This window comes from Carassius carassius, chromosome 35 (genome assembly GCF_963082965.1).
Source record: "Carassius carassius chromosome 35, fCarCar2.1, whole genome shotgun sequence".
In the NCBI taxonomy this organism is placed as follows: Eukaryota; Metazoa; Chordata; class Actinopteri; order Cypriniformes; family Cyprinidae; genus Carassius; species Carassius carassius.
The window spans coordinates 1,339,899-1,362,649 of record NC_081789.1 but is presented as its reverse complement, the minus strand read 5'-3'; the positions used below and the strand labels follow the sequence as shown (position 1 = coordinate 1,362,649).

The 22,751-nt window shown below is 39.5% G+C and overlaps 1 protein-coding gene across 1 annotated transcript in view; it reads right to left on the bottom strand.

Annotated features, from left to right (window-relative positions):
- Positions 1–9,183: 9,183 nt before the first annotated feature.
- LOC132115858 (serine/threonine-protein kinase 17A-like) overlaps positions 9,184–22,751 on the bottom strand; it is a 30,437-nt gene continuing 16,869 nt past the window's right edge. Inside the window, exons 3-7 of the mRNA XM_059524240.1 lie at positions 14,870–15,014; positions 14,510–14,636; positions 13,543–13,591; positions 11,506–11,685; positions 9,184–9,969 (exon numbers count right to left, since the gene is read on the bottom strand). Coding sequence (XP_059380223.1) covers positions 9,714–9,969; positions 11,506–11,685; positions 13,543–13,591; positions 14,510–14,636; positions 14,870–15,014 — 757 coding nt within the window. The 3' untranslated portion in view covers positions 9,184–9,713. The remainder of the gene's footprint in view (positions 9,970–11,505; positions 11,686–13,542; positions 13,592–14,509; positions 14,637–14,869; positions 15,015–22,751) is intronic.

Here is a 22,751-nt window from a genome sequence, read left to right as displayed (position 1 = left end):
GATTGTGCTGTGCTCTTTGCTGTACACCTTCAGAGCATAACAATGGTTCTTAATCAAAGACTTTTATTTGTAATTTATAGGCCCAAGATTGCTCTGTAAATGCAAACAAACATTATTGTGACAGTTCCTGGTTTATGCTGTCATCATCAGGGAATATAATGCAAAGAATACATTTTTTAAATACATTTTCTTGTTAGGTGTTGAAATATTGCTGGCACACTTTGGCTGAATGTGTTAGATGTAGGATTCAACCATTTAACATTATTTCAGTTGTTGGGAACTTCACACATTAACTGAGATTTGCATTTACACATAATTTATTTTAAAATATATATTTTTTAAATATAATACATACAGTACAGACAAAAGTTTGGACACACCTTCTCATTCAAAGAGTTTTCTTTATTTTCATGACTATGAAAATTGTAGAGTCACACTGAAGGCATCAAGGGCTATTTGAGCAAGAAGGAGAGTGATGGGGTGCTGCGCCAGATGACCTGGCCTCCACAGTCACCGGACCTGAACCCAGTCGAGATGGTTTAGGGGTGAGCTGGACCGCAGACAGAAGGCAAAAGGGCCAACAAGTGCTAAGCATCTCTCGGGGAACTCCTTCAAGACTGTTGGAAGACCATTTCAGGTGACTACCTCTTGAAGCTCATCAAGAGAACGCCAAGAGTGTGCAAAGCAGTAATTCAAGCAAAAGGTGGCTACTTTGAAGAACCTACAATATGACATATTTTCAGTTGTTTCACACTTTTTTGTTATGTATATAATTCCATATATAATTCCACATGTGTTAATTCATAGTTTTGATGCCTTCAGTGTGACTCTACAATTTTCATAGTCATGAAAATAAAGAAAACTCTTTGAATGAGAAGGTGTGTCCAAACTTTTGGTCTGAACTGTATGTAGGTTATATATTTTTGGGGTCTGTTAAATACGCTTGTCTGATCATATGTGTTAATAAATCACGTATTTTTAATTAAGATGCAGAAAAATGTTTGATAAATAAGGGACGGCCCACTTTGCCTGAAAATAAATTTGTCTGGAGTGCATTACCTCAAAATGTTTATTGGAATTTGTATTTTTACATGAACACTTGTATATAAAATGAAATATTATAGCTGGACCTTAAAGTTAACAAAAAGAAATAAAGAAAAGAAGAAGAAAATAAAAACCATCTATGGATCTAAATAGAGGCTGGTTTGAAGAGAGATCCAGCATAATAATGAAACCAAAAATGAAACCTTTTCGATGGAAACCAAATGCAGCAGATGAGAGAGTACTGAATAACGAGTCAACCACTAATTAGACTTATCTAATTTGAAAGTTAATTATGTGTTGATTCAGATAAAGAAGCTGAATTATTTCAAAATTCAACAGTGCTTGAATACTTAGTAAACTCCTCTAAAATGAAGAATATGCACAATAATCTGTTAAAGATCGTCATTATGAACTGAATGTGGCTCAATTTATTGAATGGACAGCATTGATTTTAGTGTATGTTTTTAATAGTTAATACCAGAGGAATGTTGCATTGATACACACAGAGATTAAGAAGTGGATTTCATTGAGATAAACACAGAAGAAGAAAAAAAGATTATTTATTCAGTCAAAAAAAAAAAAAAGACCCTTATGATTGGTTTTGTGCTCCAGGGTCACAATTTATCTTTGTGTTCATCCAGAAATTAATCCCTCAAACGTACGCTGTGACTTAAAACACAGATCAGATGACGTTAAACTGATAGAAATGTGAATGTAGCGTTAAAGAACTGCAGAGGCAGAATTAAGGCGTGTTCTAAGGTAAAAGTCTTAGGATGGGGTCAGAGGTCACGGCCGCTGCAGCTGCTTGAGCACATAGTCTGTGATCTCACGCATCCCAGCGGCCACAACCCGTCCGGACATTAGGTCGAACACATCTCCTGCACACACCAACAAGAAGAGTTAACTAACGAAGCAATACATCTGTGAGTATTTATATATTTGGCTCAGTTACTATATGTATGAAATATTGTGTAAATGTTTGGATTTTCATCATGTGCTCACCCAGATCCTCATGTTTAGTTACTGAAGTGCCACGCAGCCCAACACCTTCAGGTTAATGATAAATAAAATAATAAAATAAAATAAAATAATAATAATAATAATAAAGATAAAATAATAATCCCAAATCAACCATCCGGATACAAAAGCCCTACATTATGAATTAAACACACTGCTGATAACAGTATAATGATCAATACTGACCAACTATGGAGCATTATCTGTTTCCAGAACATACTGAGTAGTAGAAGTATATTTATATTTAATATTTTCTATTTTCTATTGTAAAAGAAAAAAAAAATCTGGTTAGAAAAATAATATTTTCATTTAAAAAATAATAATAAGAAATACAAGTGTAACAAATACAGTAGAAAACAGCAAACAAACAATTTTTTTACATTAACATATGACACAAATTCTAAAACTTTTTCTGGCAAAATTATAGTAAATAACTCTTTAAGTGAGTTCACTTCATAAAAGAGTTTTCTACATACATTAGAGGCAGAACAGTCCAATGAAAGGTGTTGTTTGACAGAAAGAGGTGTGTCCAGAGCATGGTGCACAGATCTGTGAGTGTGACTGACCTGTGATGTCACCGATGATGACCGCTGCCGATGATCCTCACACTGCGGGTCAAAGGTCAAATCCAGACCTTTACATCACACACTGGCTATATGTGTCCCTGGAGCACAAAACCAGTCATAAGGGATGATTTAAGCAACATCTGAAAGCTGAATAAATAAGCTTTCAACTGATGTATGGTTTGTTAGGATGGAATCTGAGGGTGCAAAAAATATGTAGGAAATGTACAAGATAGGAGTGTTTGTATCTGTGTGAGGGGTGTTTGTGTGTGTGAGGGGTTTTTGTGTGTGTGTGAGGGGTGTTTGTATCTGTGTGAGGGGTGTTTGTGTGTGTGTGAGGGGTGTTTGTATCTGTGTGAGGGGTGTTTGTGTGTGTGAATAGTGTTTGTATGTATGTGAGGGGTGTTTGTGTGTGTGAGGGGTGTTTGTGTGTGTGAGGGGTGTATGTGTGTGTGAGGAGTGTTTGTGTGTGTGAGGGGTGTTTGTATCTGTGTGAGGGGTGTTTGTGTGTGTGAGGGGTGTCTGTGTGTGTGAGAAGTGTATGTGTGTGTGAGGGGTGTTTGTGTGTGTGAATACTAGTGTTTGTATCTGTGTGAGGGGTGTTTGTATCTGTGTGAGGGGTGTTTGTATCTGTGTGAGGGGTGTTTGTGTGTGTGTGAGGGGTGTTTGTATCTGTGTGAGGGGTGTTTGTGTGTGTGAGGGGTGTCTGTGTGTGTGAGAAGTGTATGTGTGTGTGAGGGGTGTTTGTGTGTGTGAATACTAGTGTTTGTATCTGTGTGAGGGGTGTTTGTATCTGTGTGAGGGGTGTTTGTGTGTGTGTGAGGGGTGTTTGTATCTGTGTGAGGGGTGTTTGTGTGTGTGAGGAGTGTTTGTACCTGTGTGAGGGGTGTTTGTGTGTGTGAGGAGTGTTTGTGTGTGTGAGGGGTGTTTGTATCTGTGTGAGGGATGTTTGTGTGTGTGAGGGGTGTCTGTGTGTGTGAGGGGTGTATGTGTGTGTGAGGAGTGTTTGTGTGTGTGAGGGGTGTTTGTATCTGTGTGAGGGATGTTTGTGTGTGTGAGGGGTGTCTGTGTGTGTGAGAAGTGTATGTGTGTGTGAGGGGTGTTTGTGTGTGTGAATACTAGTGTTTGTATCTGTGTGAGGGGTGTTTGTATCTGTGTGAGGGGTGTTTGTGTGTGTGTGAGGGGTGTTTGTATCTGTGTGAGGGGTGTTTGTGTGTGTGAATAGTGTTTGTATGTATGTGAGGGGTGTTTGTGTATGTGAGGGGTGTTTGTGTGTGTGAGGGGTGTTTGTGTGTGTGAGGGGTGTATGTGTGTGTGAGGAGTGTTTGTGTGTGTGAGGGTTGTTTGTATCTGTGTGAGGGGTGTTTGTGTGTGTGAGGGGTGTCTGTGTGTGTGAGAAGTGTATGTGTGTGTGAGGGGTGTTTGTGTGTGTGAATACTAGTGTTTGTATCTGAGTGAGGGGTGTTTGTATGTGTGAGGAGTGTTTGTATCTGTGTGAGGGGTGTTTGTGTGTGTGAGGGGTGTATGTGTGTGAGGAGTGTTTGTGTGTGTGAGGGGTGTTTGTATCTGTGTAAGGGGTGTTTGTTTGAGTGTGAGGGGTGTTTGTATCTGTGTGAGGGGTGTTTGCGTGTGTGAGGAGTGTTTGTATCTGTGTGAGGGGTGTTTGTGTGTGTGAGGAGTGTTTGTATCTGTGTGAGGGGTGTTTGTGTGTGTGAGGGGTGTCTGTGTGTGTGAGGAGTATTTGTGTGTGTGATGGGTGTTTGTGTGTGTGAATAGTGTTTGTATCTGTGTGAGGGGTGTCTGTGTGTGTGAGGAGTATTTGTGTGTGTGAGGGGTGTTTGTATCTGTGTGAGGGGTGTTTGTGTGTGTGAGGGATGTCTGTGTGTGTGAGGAGTGTTTGTGTGTGTGAAGGGTGTTTGTGTGTGTGAATAGTGTTTGTATCTATGTGAGGGGTGTTTGTGTGTGTGAGGAGTGTTTGTATCTGTGTGAGGGGTGTTTGTGTGTGTAAGGGGTGTTTGTGTGTGTGAGGGGTGTTTGTGTGTGAGGAGTGTTTGTATCTGTATGAGGGGTGTTTGTGTGTGTAAGGGGTGTTTGTGTGTGTGAATAGTGTTTGTATCTATGTGAGGGGTGTTTGTGTGTGTGAGGAGTGTTTGTATCTGTGTGAGGGGTGTTTGTGTGTGTAAGGGGTGTTTGTGTGTGTGTGTGAGGGGTGTTTGTATCTGTGTGAGGGGTGTTTGTGTGTGTGAGGAGTGTTTGTATCTGTGTAAGGGGTGTTTGTGTGTGTGAGGGGTGTTTGTATCTGTGTGGGGGTGTTTGTGTGTGTGAGGAGTGTTTGTATCTGTGTGAGGGGTGTTTGTGTGTGTGAGGGATGTTTGTATCTTTGTGAGGGGTGTTTGTGTGTGTGAGGGGTGTTTGTATCTGTGTGAGGGGTGTTTATGTGTGTGAGGAGTGTTGGTATCTGTGCGAGGGGTGTTTGTGTGAGTGAGGGGTGTTTGTGATTGTGAATAGTGTTTGTATCTATGTGAGGGGTGTTTGTGTGTGTGAGGAGTGTTTGTATCTGTGCGAGGGGTGTTTGTGTGTGAGGGGTGTTTGTGACTGTGAATAGTGTTTGTATCTATGTGAGGGGTGTTTGTGTGTGTGAATAGTGTTTGTATCTGTGTGAGGGGTGTTTGTGTGTGTGAGGGGTGTTTGTATCTGTGTGAGGGGTGTTTGTGTGTGTGAGGAGTGTTTGTGTGTGTGAGGGGTGTTTGTGTGTGTGAGGGGTGGTTGTATCTGTGTGAGGGGTGTTTATGTGTGTGAGGAGTGTTTGTGTGTGTGAAGGGTGTTTGTGTGTGTGAATAGTGTTTGTATCTATGTGAGGGGTGTTTGTGTGTGTGAGGAGTGTTTGTATCTGTGTGAGGGGTGTTTGTATGTGTAAGGGGTGTTTGTGTGTGTGAGGGGTGTTTGTGTGTGAGGAGTGTTTGTATCTGTATGAGGGGTGTTTGTGTGTGTTAGGGGTGTTTGTGTGTGTGAATAGTGTTTGTATCTATGTGAGGGGTGTTTGTGTGTGTGAGGAGTGTTTGTATCTGTGTGAGGGGTGTTTGTGTGTGTAAGGGGTGTTTGTGTGTGTGTGAGGGGTGTTTGTATCTGTGTGAGGGGTGTTTGTGTGTGTGAGGAGTGTTTGTATCTGTGTAAGGGGTGTTTGTGTGTGAGGGGTGTTTGTATCTGTGTGAGGGGTGTTTGTGTGTGTGAGGGGTGTTTGTGTGTGTGAGGGATGTTTGTATCTGTGTGAGGGGTGTTTGTGTGTGTGAGGGGTGTTTGTATCTGTGTGAGGGGTGTTTATGTGTGTGAGGAGTGTTGGTATCTGTGCGAGGGGTGTTTGTGTGTGTGTGAGGGGTGTTTGTGATTGTGAATAGTGTTTGTATCTATGTGAGGGGTGTTTGTGTGTGTGAGGAGTGTTTGTATCTGTGCGAGGGGTGTTTGTGTGTGAGGGGTGTTTGTGAGTGTGAATAGTGTTTGTATCTATGTGAGGGGTGTTTGTGTGTGTGAGGGGTGTTTGTATCTGTGTGAGGGGTGTTTGTGTGTGTAAGGGGTGTTTGTGTGTGTGTGAGGGGTGTTTGTATCTGTGTGAGGGGTGTTTGTGTGTGTGAGGAGTGTTTGTATCTGTGTAAGGGGTGTTTGTGTGTGAGGGGTGTTTGTATCTGTGTGAGGGGTGTTTGTGTGTGTGAGGGGTGTTTGTGTGTGTGAGGGGTGGTTGTATCTGTGTGAGGGGTGTTTATGTGTGTGAGGAGTGTTTGTATCTGTGTGAGGGGTGTTTGTGTGTGTGAGGAGTGTTTGTATCTGTGTGAGGGGTGTTTGTGTGTGTGAGGGGTGTTTGTATCTGTGTGAGGGTTGTTTGTGTGTGTGAGGAGTGTTTGTATCTATGTGAGGGTTGTTTGTGTGTGTGAATAATGTTTGTATCTATGTGAGGGGTGTTTGTGTGTGTCAGGAGTGTTTGTATCTGTGTGAGGGTTATTTGTGTGTGTGAATAGTGTTTATATCTATGTGAGGGGTGTTTGTGTGTGTGAGGAGTGTTTGTATCTGTGTGAGGGGTGTTTGTGTGTGTGAGAGGTGTTTGTATCTGTGTGAGGGGTGTTTGCATCTATGTGAGGGGTGTTTGTGTGTGTGAGGAGTGTTTGTATCTGTGTGAGGGGTGTGTGTGTGTGTGTGAGGGGTGTTTGTATTTGTGTGAGGGGTGTTTGTGTGTGTGAGGAGTGTTTGTATCTGTATGAGGGGTGTTTGTGTGTGTGAGGGGTGTTTGTGTGTGTGAATAGTGTTTGTATCTATGTGAGGGTTGTTTGTGTGTGTGAGGAGTGTTTGAATCTGTGTGAGGGATGTCTGTGTGTGTGAGGGGTGTTTGTATCTGTGTGAGGGTTGTTTGTGTGTGTGAATAGTGTTTGTATCTATGTGAGGGGTGTTTGTGTGTGTGAGGGGTGTTTGTATCTGTGTGAGGGTTGTTTGTGTGTGTGAATAGTGTTTGTATCTGTGCGAGGGGTGTTTGTGTGTGTGAATAGTGTTTGTATCTATGTGAGGGTTGTTTGTGTGTGTGAATAGTGTTTGTATCTGTGCGAGGGGTGTTTGTGTGTGTGAGGGGTGTTTGTGTGTGTAAATAGTGTTTGTATCTGTGCGAGGGGTGTTTGTGTGTGTGAGGGGTGTTTGTGTGTGTGAATAGTGTTTGTATCTGTGCGAGGGGTGTTTGTGTGTGTGAGGGTTGTTTGTGTGTGTGAATAGTGTTTGTATCTGTGCGAGGGGTGTTTGTGTGTGTGAGGGGTGTTTGTGTGTGTGAATAGTGTTTGTATCTATGTGAGGGGTGTCTGTGTGTGTGAGGGGTGTTTGTATCTGTGTGAGGGTTGTTTGTGTGTCTGAGTGGTGTTTGTGTGTGTGAGGGGTGTTTGTGTGTGTGAGAAGTGTTTGAATCTGTGTGGGGGTGTCTGTGTGTGTGTGTGAGGGGTGTTTGAATCTGTGTGAGGGTTGTTTTTGTGTGTGTGTGAGAAGTGTTTGAATCTGTGTGAGGGTTGTGTGTGTGAGAAGTGTTTGAATCTGTGTGGGGGTGTCTGTGTGTGTGAGGGAAGTTTGTGTGTGTGAGGGGTGTCTGTGTGTGTGAGGAAAGTTTTTGTGTGTGAGGGGTGTTTGAATCTGTGTGAGGGTTGTTTTTGTGTGTGTGTGAGGAGTGTTTGAATCTGTGTGAGGGTTGTTTGTGTGTTTGTGTGAGGGGTGTTTGTGTGTGTGAGGAGTGTTTGAATCTGTGTGAGGGTTGTTTGTGTGTTTGTGTGTGTGTGAGGAGTGTTTGTATCTGTGTGAGGGGTGTCTGTGTGTGTGAGGAGTGTTTGTACCTGAGTGAGGGAAGTTTGTGTGTGTGAGGGGTGTTTGTGTGTGTGAGGAGTGTTTGTACCTGAGTGAGGGAAGTTTGTGTGTGTGAGGGGTGTTTGTGTGTGTGAGGAGTGTTTGTACCTGAGTGAGGGAAGTTTGTGTGTGTGAGGGGTGTTTGTGTGTGTGAGGAGTGTTTGTACCTGAGTGAGGGGTGTTTGTCTTGGCTCACACAAAAGTTATCTAACTATCATAAATACTAGCTAGACTGCTTTAATTGGATAAACAAAAGCATCTCCCTCCATTAATTTCTGTGTAAAATATATTGAGGTATATCAATGCATTCGTTATGTGGAAATTTATTTTATAGTAAGATAAGAGTGTATTAAAAGTAAACTTTTTATTCATATTCATCTGTAAAAATCAGAATGTTGGTCAAGAAATATCATGGGAACAATGGCCAAGTTACTTCTATTATATATATATATATATATATATATATATATATATATATATATATATATATATATATACTTAACTTGCGTACACAAACACACACACACACACATATATATATATATATATATATATATATATATATATATATATATATATATATATATATATGTGTGTGTGTTTGTGTACACAAGTTAATAACTAGGCAAAGCCTCCCAGCAGAGGGCGCCAAAACCAAGGCATTAGAGATGAACTAGAGATGTACTTGTTAGTAATTAATAAATGACTATTATAGTTGTTAAAAAAAAATTTAAAAAAAAAAAGGATGTAAAGAATTTTTAATCCTTTGCTTATGGAAATTTCTTGTAAGTTAGTAGTTTATTTTTCTTTCTTTTCTGTTTGTTCCTTTGAAGCTATTATGAATGTAACTGATAATAGTTAAAAAAAGTGATCTTCTGAATTTGTATGTTGTATTAATATTCTTGTTATATAATAATAATAAAAAAAAAACATTTTGCTTTCAATGTTTACAATGAAGGTACAAATGAATGCTGTGGAAAGTTAATAAAAACATGTGTTACAATTAGGTGAATAATAATAATAAAAAATAAATATTTTAAAAATGCTTCATAGGTATATCATAGGTAAATGCTGCCTTCTTTTGGCTTTTCAAAGCACAACCTTCAAATAAACTTCAGGATTATAGCATGCCATATTTTAGTTTTTACTTAGATTGGGTATTAATAATAATAACGACAATAATAAACGCAGAGAGTGATAGTTGAGACAAACTTTTATTTACAGAATCAAGACAGTCACTTTGAAATTTGTTGCCATTAAAAATATTCTTTATAGTGACAAATCAATTTACAGTTATGACTCTTACACGAGTCCAAATGAACAGAAAGACACACATTCTTCATATATACATGTGTGTGTGTGAATGGAAGTATTATTGCTGTGGGATCTTTACCCAGGAAAGACAGGAGCTCAACATACAAAGTGGCTTTTTTAAACACGACAGAAATACTCTTAAAATAAAACTGGGTTAATTTACACTTAATTCTGCTTGCCTTCGTGTCGCAGAAAAACACACAACATTCATTTTGTACAAACACGATGAAAGGAAACGATCACAAGCTCACACGTGTAAGCATGGCACCAAAAAAATACAAGTTAAAAAATATTGAAAGAGAAAAACGAGAACTTCGAGAACCACAGCAAGGCTTCAGTATCTCAACCGGGACAATATAAAGCAGCACAAACAGAAACCAGAGCAAGCAGTGAAGACAAAAGGACAGATGTGCGTCAGTAGACGAACTCTCCAGACAGCGCAGAGAAGGGCTCGCTTCCAAACCTGAAGCGTTTGGAGATGGCCTTCTGGTCCGGAGTCAGGCTCTGTTCATCAGAGGACTGGTGGCACTGGCTCAGAGTGTAAGAGGCCATCACTATCAGCTCCTCCTCTTCCTCCTCGTCTTCATCAGCTCGAGCGACGGGCTCCGAGACGCTCTCCTCCGGCTGGAGCCACTGGTGCTTCAGACAGTCTTCTGCAGAGGCTCTGCTCCTGAGGAGACGACACAAAACATCTCATCTACGCTCTTAAGACCTGATCACGAAGCTGCTCAGACAGACCTCTGCTAATGAACAGACTCTTTCAGAAAACTGTGATGATGTGTTTGATGCTCATCAGCTTCCTAAATCCTCAAAAGTTTTATATCAGTGTCCCTGCAGCACAGAAGCAGTCATCAGTGTCACAGACGTATATTTGTAGAAATAGACAACAATACACTGTATGGGTCACAATTATACATTTTTCTTATATGCCAAAAATCATTAGGATATTAAGTAAAGATCATGTTCCAAGAAGATATTTTGTACATTTCCTTCAGTAAATATATCAAAACGTAATTTTTGATTAGTAACATGCATTGCTAAGAACTTAATTTGAACAACTTTAAAGATGATTTTCTCAGTATTTAGATTTTTTTGCTCCCTCAGATTCCAGATTTTCAAATATTGTCCTCCGAACAAACCACACATCAATGGAGAGATGATTTATTCATCTTCAGATGAGGCATAAATCCCAATATAAAAAAGACCATTATGACTGGTTTTGTGCTCCAGGGTCACATATATTGATTTCTTACAAATGTGTGTACATTTATAACACTCAGAGGCGGACAGTAGAGAAGTATTTTTAATTTACTCAAGTCATTTTAAAAAGTGTTTTTCTTTACTTCACTACATTGCAAAGCATAATTGCATTTCATAAATAAAAACTGCTTCACCTTTAATACATAAGAACATAATGTAGTACTTTCTTGTACTCAAGTAAATCTTTGAATTACTTTTACTTGAGTAAAAGAAAGTAATAGATTTGTAATGTAATGATATTTAATATAAAACGTAGTGGAGTAAAACGTACAATATTATGCTTTAGAGTTGTGAAGTAAAGTTTTTTAAGAAAAACACTGATAAAGTACAGACACTTGGAAAGCACTTTTAAAGCGGGGGGAAAATTCTTTACTGTATTTTATCAGCTTTGCATCAAATAACAGATAATCTAGTTAAAGCTAATGTGAGGGTGTTTCACCTTACAGACAAAACAGGAGGCACACTGCTGACGTGATCTAATCTCTAGCACACACTGAGCACGTCAGTGAGCATTCATCTTATCGGCAAAACATATTTCATATCGGACCCATGCCGATATTTACATTTTAAAGCCATTATCGGTTGATTCCGATATCGGTCCTATAATATTGTGCTTCCTTAGTGAAATTGTGAAATATTATTATTACAATATAAAATAACTTTTCTGTGTTGTGTGTGTAATTTATTGATATTTATAAAAGTGTAATGTATTTCTGTGATGCTCCGCTGTATTTTCAGCATCATTCCTCCAGTCTTCAGTGTCACATGATCTTCAGAAATCAGAATAATATGATGATTTACTGCTCAAGAAACATTTCTGGTTATTATCAGTGTTGAACACAGTTGTGCTGCACAATACTTTCGTGGAAACAGTCACGCGTGTTATTTTTCAGGGTGAATGGGAAGTTAATCAGTGTTTATATGAAACGGTCTCTGTTGGTCTTACTCTGGCTCTTTGATGAGCAGGCTCTTGATGAAGCCGATGGCGTCTCCGTCCAGACGCTGCAGCTCCTCCTCAGTGTAGCTGATGTTGATCTGAGAGATGTTGAGGAAGGTCTCCTGCTTGTCGTCCCCCAGGAACGGCGAGATCCCTGTCAGCATCACGTACGCCAGGACACCGATGCTCCTGTCAGACGGAGGAGAGGTACAGCATTTCTTAAGCTAACACAACACAGCTGTTTGTTAGGGCTGCGATGATAAATCCATGCAGAATCGATTCCTAGATGGATTCTGAGATCTTCCGAATGCATCACGATTCCTTCTTGAGTCGATGCTGAGCTTAGATTTTAACAGCAGATGGCGCTCTAATCTATTTATCTATTTTTTAAGAAGAGCGCTTGTGCGTTAGCCAATCTGTGATTTCACCTCGACCCAGAATTCTTTTATGACGCCAGATTAATGTAAACACAGCACACTGTGAATACCCTTATCATTTCTCTTTAAACGTTTCAGATTGAATAAATTATTATTTTAGGTTTGAGTGTGTGTAAGTGTTAATGTTCTTCCGATACATCGGCCGATATTTGGTATTTTTCAAGTATCGGCATCCACCGATAAGTTTTTCTGTCTGGCCGATGTTTTTGAACTTTTATTTTGATTGTCATTTTCACTTTGTGCAAATATAAAATATATATAAACATATAAAGTGCCCTGCCTTGTTGATTACAGTGTTCACTTCCTTTTTAATTATATTTATTTGTGAAAAATACTTTGTCATCTAAAGTATATATATATATATATATATATATATATATATATATATATATATATATATATATATATATATATATATTTTTTTTTTTTTTTAGATGTTGTGGACCCCCAGGTATAATCATAATTGTGTGAGGTATCCCCAACCTAGTTTTTTTTTTATCTTTTAGATGCCACGGACCCCCAGATATAATCATAATTGTGCAAGGGACCCCGATCCTTAAACGTAAAATACATTTATATAGTTTCTATATAGTTGCTGTAAAAATGTCATATTATAAACAAGCCAAAAGTATCAATTGGAAAATATTTAGTTTCTATTAAATTCCATTATTATTATTTTTTTTTTCAAAAAATATTTAAAATGTATTTAAATAACTATTTACTTATGTATCTTGTTAATCTAAATTTTATAATTCATTTTAATATATTTTGGATTTATTTCTTTGTTTAAATTTTTACTAATTTAAGTAAATTAATGGATTAAATTTATTTCTTTAATTCTTATTCAATCATACTTTTTGGTACTTATTTTATAATTATTATGATTATATATAATTTACAGTAATATATTATATTATACTTTCAATAATAATAATAATAATAATAGTAATAATAAAATGTAAAACGACCCCAGTTTTAAAAAAATAAATAAATCGTTAAATTGTCTAATTATTTCAAATGTATTAAATATTAATTAAGATAAATACAATTATATCAGCTTTATATCGGCCACCCTGCTTTCCAAGATGTCGATGGTCAGAAGCCCTCCAATATCGGTTGACCACTAGTAAGGATTTGGAAAGGAGCAGAGTACGGTGGTTTCTAAAGCATCTGCTGCTGTTCAAAACTAAGCTCAGAATCGACTCGAGAAAGAATTGTCATGCATTCGGAAAATCTCAGAATGCTGAATCATTTCTCGATTCACTATGCACTGATTTATTTTCCCAGTCTTACTGCTTAAAGGTGACTAACAGACTCTTCTCAAAGCAACTTTGTTGATGCTAGACTTTAGGATATAAATGTTCTTGCATATATATATCCTGAAGCCAAACCGCTTGAAAACACACACAAACACACTGAACCAGTGATGGTACGAGAGCCTTTAAACAGTGAATTAACTGTTTATTCAGAGGAAAACACATAATTACACTTGAGGCTAGATCAAAGACATGATAAACTAACCAGAGGAGTATTTGTTGTGTAATATTGACCTTCAGGAGGACACATAAGATCCTCATGTGAAACATGGCAATGTGGGAACATAACTCACCACATGTCAGTCGCTGTGCTGATTGGCTCATAATTCAGGATTTCTGGCGCTGGAATGATAAAACAAATGATTTACACACAGTAAGTTCAGTCCAGTAGGTCTAAACATTTGACTGGTAGTGTGTTTACAGTATATAGGATTAGCAACCAGTATGAAACTGTTCCTCCTCAGCTGGCTGGTAACTTTTTTTATTGATGATCTTTAAATGTGATATGGTTTAGCACGAGTGTCAAGCCACAAAGACTGCACTGTAATTATATAAATATGTAATCAGATGCCCTGTGTTGTGAGGTTTCATGTAAGCCACTCTCTATTTTCAGAATCTTAGATCACAGTACATTTAATAATATATATCGCTTATAACATGCATTTGAAAATGCAACATGCGTCAAACATCGTCCCGACTTTATAATCAAATGTGTTCATTGTGTTGCATTTATTTTAACCAAAATAAAAGCTCTATGGTTTAACGTTTGAGTGAATGAATGAATATAAGTATTGTAATTTTACTGTTGTTTTATAATAAAATGACAACAATTATTATTATTATTATAAATTAATATGAAACATTTATACTTTCCAATAGTATTCTAGTGATATTTGTTAATACTTTTAATAATAATAATTAATACTATATTTTATAATTCAATCATCAATCTATTAATATTGCAATTTTACTGTTGAGATGTATAGATCAAGTGCACAATTTCAATACAAATATTTGTTTTTAAAATAAATAATAATAATGCTACTACTACTGATAATAATAATAATATAAACAAAATTCTTTATACTCAGGTCAATTCATTTACTTTATATAAATAAAATTAATAAAATTTAACTACACAGTTCAATTGTATTACAGTGATATTTTGTATTATTATTATTATAAGAAGGAGATTTTTTGAATGAAATGATGCATGTGTTGGTTACTGGCCACAGGTGTGATGTGTGGATGTGGTCTTACCCACATACTCCGGTGTGCCCATGATCTCCCTGAGCTCCTGACCGCTGCTGACCAGCCTCGACAGGCCGAAGTCCACCACCTTTATATCCCCGACAGGACACTCGCTGGTCAGGAGGATATTCTGAGGCTGGAGGAGAGAAACGGAAGAGAGAAACTGCTCAGAGAAACCTAGAATTATAATGGTGATATAATTACACACTTGTAGCTGTGGTGAATAAAGCAAATGCATTTCACCCACAAAAATGTCCAGTCCATCAAACCCCACCCTGACACTTTTACTGATTTAGCCACTAAATGTGATTACTTTGAGTGATTTTCAGCGTAGCAGTTTCAAGCATGTAAAGTGTGGTCCCAACGTACTTTGAGGTCCAGATGCACCACGTTGTTCCTGTGAAGGAAGGAAACTCCCTCCAGGATCTGCTTCATCAGTCTTTTCACGTCTTGCTCACTGAAGGCCTCGTCTCGGTCTGCCACACACTGGGTAAAGATCTCTCCTCCGGCAGCACTGCACACACACACACACACACACACACACACACACACATTCATCTAGAAACAGAAATGTGCGAGCAATAGCTCACCCAGAATGTCACGGTTTACTCACGGTGACATTTTTATGTAGAACACAAGAGTTTTTTATTCAGTTCATAATTCACTGAACTCAATAAGCATATCAGTGATTGAATCATTCTTTTGAAATGGGTATTTTCATACGATCAGGCCGAATGTTCAATGTTATATTTAAAATGAATACTTTCATCAAGGATGCATTAAGCTGATCAAAAGTGACAGTTAAGACATGCAAAGTCTTCTGAACTTTCTGTTCATCTGTGAATCCTGAAAAATAAAATGTATGACGGTTTGCACACAAATATATTGTGCAGCACAACTGTGTTCAACACTGATAATAATCAGAAATGTTTCTTGAGCAGTAAATCATCATATTATCATGATTTCTGAAGATCATGTGACACTGAAGACTGGAGGAATGATGCTGAAAATACAGCGGAGCATCACAGAAATACATTACACTTTAACAGATATTCATACAGAAAACTTGAATTTAGATTAATAAGAAAACTTAAATTTGCAATAATGTTTCACCATTTTACTGTATTTTTGATCAAATAAATGCAGCCTTGGTGAGCAGGAGACTTTCATAAACATAAAAATGTTACTGACCCCCAAAATTTTAAACCTTATTTAATACATTACAATTTTATTAATTCTTTTTTTTTTTTTTGTCCTTTCTGTTTCTAAATATGCAAGCTCTTCAGATCACTAGATCATATTAGTATTATGTTTATTATCTGAATAATAGAGACAGCAGAGGAGAGGTGAGTGGTTTAAACAGGCCAGTGCTGGATGAGTGCGAGTGTGTTCCTCTGTCGGTCGTCCAGTGGGAAATCTGAAACACAGAGGAGCTGCTTTACCCTGAAACAACACGGCGAAGAGCTGAGCACATAACATTTCTAAAACAGTTTCTACAACCATGTGATTTCACCTGCAGCACATCCAGAACAATGATCGCTCTCTCACTCTCTTGTGCTGGAGTACAGGACATGCCTGCAACCAAAACTAACACTAAGCTTGTTATTTTGATCATCTGAGCAAAATCTAAATATAATAAACTTCATCTAAAACCTGATCTGCTTTGTGCTTTGCTATGGAATAGCACACTAAACAGTGTTTTAAATAGAAGCACATTAAACAGTTTTAACGTCCTGCAGGCTGAAAAAGCCTTAATCCAAACGTGTGTTAAGCTTGATTTAATGTCAGCGCAGGTAGCAGCTCATGTCCTCCGTATGCTCTTGTTCAGATGCTGGCAGACGATCCCCAATGTCCTGCGCTCCTGATCAGACAGCGTGTGTGTGTGTGTGTGTGTGTGAGGACGCAGTCTGGCTTTCAAGGACACAATAAGAAAATAAAACAGACAGAGTTCTTACAGACTCGGTCTCAGGTCTCTATAATACACTGACCCTCCTTCAGTGCCCATCTATAGATAACAGAGAACAACAGTCGGTTCCGGATGTAAACAAAGCGTAAGAAAACTAGAAAACAAAGGGGAAAAATACTACATTACCCATAATGCTGTAAAGAGAATTCCACCAATCAGAGAGTCGCAGTGAGCAAATCACATCAAACGAGTGCTAAGCTCCGCCCACTACTATGAAGCACCGGAAATTATGAAATCAAGACAAATTTTAAGTAGGTTTGAGAGAGCCGGCCAAAAAGTTTGAAAAGTTTAAAAAAAGTTACATCACCGGTTACAAACGTACTGTGAGGGTCTGCTGGGAACGTTTGGCCGAGTCTCCTGTCAGAGAGATCTTCAACTCCCACCTCCGGCAGAGCTTTGACCGGATCCCGAGGGAGGCTGGAGATATTGAGTCCGAGTGGACCATGTTCTCCACCTCCATTGTCGAAGCGGCCGCTCGGAGCTGTGGCCGTAAGGTTTCCGGTGCCTGTCGAGGCGGCAATCCCCGAACCCGGTGGTGGACACCGGAAGTAAGGGATGCCGTCAAGCTGAAGAAGGAGTCCTATCGGGCCTGGTTGGCTTGTGGGACTCCAGAGGCAGCTGACAGGTACCGGCAGGCCAAGCGGACTACAGCCCGGGTGGTTGTGGAGGCAAAAACTCGGGCCTGGGAGGAGTTCGGTGAGGCCATGGAGAAGGACTATCGGTCAGCCTCGAAGAGATTCTGGCAAACCGTCCGGCGCCTCAGGAGAGGGAAGCAGTGCCCTACCAACGCTGTTTACAGTAGAGGTGGGGAGCTGTTGACCTCAACTGGGGATGTCGTTGGACGGTGGAAGGAATACTTCGAGGATCTCCTCAATCCCGCTGTCACGTCTTCCATTGAGGAAGCAGAGGCTGAGGGCTCAGATGTGGACTCGTCCATAACCCAAGCTGAAGTCACAGAGGTAGTCAAGAAACTCCTCGGTGGCAAGGCACCGGGGGTGGATGAGATCCGCCCTGAGTACCTCAAGTCTCTGGATGTTGTGGGGCTGTCTTGGCTGACACGCCTCTGCAGCACCGCGTGGCAGTCGGGGACGGTGCCTCTGGGATGGCAGACCGGGGTGGTGGTCCCTCTTTTTAAGAAGGGGGACCGGAGGGTGTGTTCCAACTACAGGGGGATCACACTTCTCAGCCTCCCTGGGAAAGTCTATGCCAGGGTACTGGAGAGGAGAATCCGGCCGATAGTAGAACCTCGGATTCAGGAGGAACAGTGTGGTTTTCGTCCAGTCCGTGGAACACTGGACCAGCTCTATACCCTCTACAGGGTGCTGGAGGGTTCATGGGAGTATGCCCAACCAGTCCACATGTGCTTTGTGGATTTGGAGAAGGCATTCGACTGTGTCCCTCGCGGCGGCCTGTGGAGGGTTCTCCGGGAGTATGGGGTCCGGGGCCCTTTGATAAGGGCTATCCGGTCCCTGTACGAACGGAGCAGGAGCTTGGTTCGTATTGCCAGCTGTAAGTCAGACTTGTTCCCGGTGCGTGTTGGACTCCGGCAGGGCTGCCCTTTGTCGCCGGTTCTGTTCATGATTTTTATGGACAGAATTTCTAGGCGCAGCCAGGGGCCGGAGGGGGTCAGGTTTGGTGACAACACGATTTCGTCTCTGCTCTTTGCGGATGATGTTGTCGTGTTGGCCTCATCAGGCCAGGACCTTCAGCATGCACTGGGACGGTTTGCAGCCGAGTGTGAAGCGGCTGGGATGAGAATCAGCACCTCCAAATCCGAGGCCATGGTCCTCAGTCGGAAAAGGGTGGCTTGCCCACTTCAGGTTGGTGGAGAGTTCCTGCCTCAAGTGGAGGAGTTTAAGTATCTTGGGGTCTTGTTCACGAGTGAGGGAAGGATGGAACGGGAGATTGACAGACGGATCGGTGCAGCTTCTGCAGTAATGCGGTCGATGTACCGGTCTGTCGTGGTGAAGAAAGAGCTGAGCCGCAAGGCGAAGCTCTCGATTTACCGGTCAATCTACGTTCCTACTCTCACCTATGGTCATGAGCTTTGGGTCATGACCGAAAGGACAAGATCCCGGATACAGGCGGCCGAAATGTGCTTTCTCCGCAGGGTGGCTGGGCGATCCCTTAGAGATAGGGTGAGAAGCTCAGTCACCCGGGAGGAGCTCAGAGTAGAGCCGCTGCTCCTCCACATCGAGAGGGGTCAGCTGAGGTGGCTCGGGCATCTGTTCCGGATGCCTCCTGGACGCCTTCCCGGGAAGGTGTTCCGGGCACATCCCACTGGGAGGAGACCCCGGGGGAGACCTAGGACACGCTGGAGAGACTATGTCTCCCGGCTGGCCTGGGAACGCCTCGGTGTCCCCCCAGAAGAGCTGGAGGAAGTGTCTAGGGAGAGGGAAGTCTGGGGTTCTCTGCTTAGACTGCTGCCCCCGCGACCCGGCCCCGGATAAGCGGTAGAAGATGGATGGACATCACCGGTTACGTCACTTGTCCACCGTAATACCTCCCTCTCTCCCCGCCAGTATTTTAGATTTTTTATAGTAATACAAATAATTTAGTTCAGTGAAAGAACAGACACAAGTAAAAACTGAACACAGCTGCTCAATGCAGCCTGTCGATCGATCAGGTCAGATTTCGTTTCTCTGACTGACAAGAGACACACAAGGCCAGGGCGGATGACTTAGTTTCAAAATGAAATGCAAAAACACCTGTTTGGCAATATTTTGGGTTTTGGAAAGCCTGTTGACTTTTGCCTATCCTCTAAGATATTGGACGTTTTTTTAAACATCCGTTTCTTATTTAATTGGTTTGCTGATTTTTACTTGATTTAAACTTTGTGTAATTTATTGTATTTGTCATCAAGGTGTATGCCGTGCCTCCAAGCTTTCTTACTCATTTTGCTATTAAAAGTTCTACAATTTGTATTTATTTGGTTAAATACTGTATTATGTTTACTTAACCAATATCCAGTTTTATATACATATAACTTACAAAAAGTTTAAATATGTTATTTTATAGTTGGCATAGCCTGCCCTATAGCGTGGTGTATTTTTTATTAAGTTATATGTTTTATACATAGGCAAAAGTGAGTTTGACGTTGTATTTTGTTGTTGTATTCACAGCAACTGTCGCTAATTCAAAAGGGAAAGAAAAATGCACACAGCGCTTTTAAGCGATTTAAAAGCAAAGGAAAGCGAGGAAGAATCTTTTGCTGTATCCAACACACAAACACAATGTAAATAAGAGGTTCATTGTACAGTAGAGACAAATGTTTTGATTATAAATGAGAGTTCTGCTGGTTTTGGAATTGGGAAAACACTAATAACTAATGCCCAGGAAATCCCAGGGTACCAGCACACCTGTCTCTCCTCTGCTCAAACCCAGTCTCTCAAGATCTCTAATTATGAGCAACAGTAACACTGAAAACCCATATCATCACCACTGTGTCATGCTTTCATAGGCTTTAGAAGCAAGCTGTAGTGTGTGTGAAGGACACGGTGATGGAGGAGACGTTTGTGTGTGACTCTCACTGTGTGTCCTGTCATCATGTTTTCTGGTCTCTGAGATGCATTTTCAGTAATTCTATGCGTTTTAATTCATTTAATATCACTACTTGGGTTTCAGTTGTAGCTTATTTCTCGAGGTTTTCTTTTTTCCTTTTTTCTAGTTTTAGTGATGTTTTCTCATTTTCATTAGTTGGTATTTTGTTTTTTATTTATTTTTAGTTTTTAAGGTTTGTTTTGTTTTACTTTTAGTTGTAGGCATTTCAGTACTTATATATATATATATTACATCTACATTCACTGTACATTCTATTTGTGCTTTATTTCAATGACTGAAAGCACTTTTCAATTTTTTTAGTTAACCATGCCCATATATAAGTCACACACACAAACCCCATTCGATTGGAAACAGAAGTGAAATCTACAGCAATGCTCAGTGTTTATAAAACTGTAAACCAGGGCCGTCTTATGACCCTTGAACCCGAGCGAGACTGTCTGTTGGGGAAAGTCATTAACACCCACACAGCTGCAAAACATGGGCTTTCTGAGGCTCTTCTGTGTGCCATCCTCTAGAGACAGGAGTAATGAGCGTCCAGCCTACAGAGAAACACAGGACAAAAACTGACATCCAGCCAGTGCAGAACTAGGTCATGTTTCTGGACCAGATGAGCGATCACATCACTAATGCAATGCAGGGGTCAGTCCATGCTGATCCACACACACACACACACACACACACACACACTTCCTCTGTGTTCACATGTGAAGCTTGTTCTTCTGGATAAACCATAATGATTTATTCATCTTCAGATGATGCATAAATCTCAATTTCCAAAAATGTACACTTAAGGCCCAGGGTCACATATACCATTTGCACATTATTATTACTTTCAAATAATTTATTATTAATAATATTACTAATAAGAAAATAAATGTGTTATATTACCATATAAACAATTTACACATTATTATTATTATTATTATTAAAATTTTAACTACTACTACTTACATTATTTAAATTAGTAGAAATAACAATGAAGTATTGCTTCTAATATATATATATAGTATAGGTAATATAACACATGATAGGTAAAAATTGATTTTTTTTTACCTTTTTTTGGATAAAAGCTAAATGCATAAATTTAATAATTTTATATATATATATATATATATATATATATATATATATATATATATATATATATATATATATATATATATATATATATATATATATACGCACACACACACACATATATATATATATATATATACTATTAGCACAATACTAATTTAACTATTATTACTATAATAATATTAAAACACTATTATTATTATTATCATCATCATCATCATCATTAATACTTTTAAAAACACACTGAGCAGAAATAGGTCAGATCTGGAGTGCTGTATGGTGGGAAAGCAGTTCTTCGAACAATTCTTTACCCAGAACAATTGTACCAGGAATTGTTTTCCCTCCAGACCTGTTGCTTTCTGCTTTTCCACTGCAGTCTAAAGTACCGTGTAGATCAGGCAAATAGTCTGGTGATGTAGGTCTGCGTGCGTTTCTCAATACAAATGTGCAAATTTCAGACTTGCATCCTCGAAAATGTAGACTTTGTGAGTTCGACTCAGGAGTGTGATCTCCCGCGGACGGACGGGACGATGCAACATCAGTCAGCTCGCCTCGGCTACTGCAATTATCCTCTCTGTATATTTACAATAAGACGATAATCAAACACCACTTTTAGTTTTCATTTAAACATATTAATAGCAGCAGAAATGTAGTTTAGGGAAATACGTAGGCCTATATTGAGCAAACAGAAACACATTTTTAAATAGTGGCTGTCTTTATAAATAAACCACAGATTTGAGTTTTAAACAACTACATTCTCGCCTGAAATACTTTTAAAATTACATTTCATGACACAATAACAGTAATATTTTGAAAATGATCCGAATAAATGGTGGTTGACGTCACAATGCTGCGTGAAACTCAACCAATCAGGATGTTTAATGCCCAAGTCCCGCCCCCGTAAGTTCCAGACATGCCAGAAGGGACTTTCTGAGGGGAATTTTTATACCCAGAACTTTATTTAGTTCCTGGTTCCTGAAACACACCGAGTACCAGCATAAAGTCCCTAGTTCCTGGGTAAAGTTCCAGTGGTGGAAACACATCAATAGTGAGTACTAGCAGCAGTTGTTTCAAACCTGCAGGAATTGCACTCACTGCATGACTTTGTGGCGCATCAAGAAAAGTAATTGGTAAATGTGTTTCCATTGTTGTTTGTGCATGTTTTCGTATTGCATTAAAAAAAAAAAAGTGTCTCAACTGGGCATAAGTTTGTTTTGTTTTTGTTTTTTTAATCAGCATTTTAATATTTTATTTGTATTTTGGCAATTCCATCCAGCGCTTTTTTAATGCAATATTTCAACATTTGCATAAAAACACATGGACGGAAACTAAAAATTACTAATGTAATTTCTAGAGCCCGACCGATATGGATTTTTGGGGGCCGATGCCGATATTAACTCGAAAAGAGCCGATTTATAAGCCGATATTTTGATTTTAAAAATAATCTGGATATTAGACCCATTTCCTATAAACTGCATTTACACAACATTCAATAGCAAAATATCTGCCTGTTCTATGTATGTGGGCTGTATAAACCATTTTCCAGAATGGACTATGTTAAAAAAAAGCCTTAGATTACAGTCTCAATGACTAAACAATTGCACATCAAAAGTATATATTTTTTAATGATCTGGTTTTAAACATTTA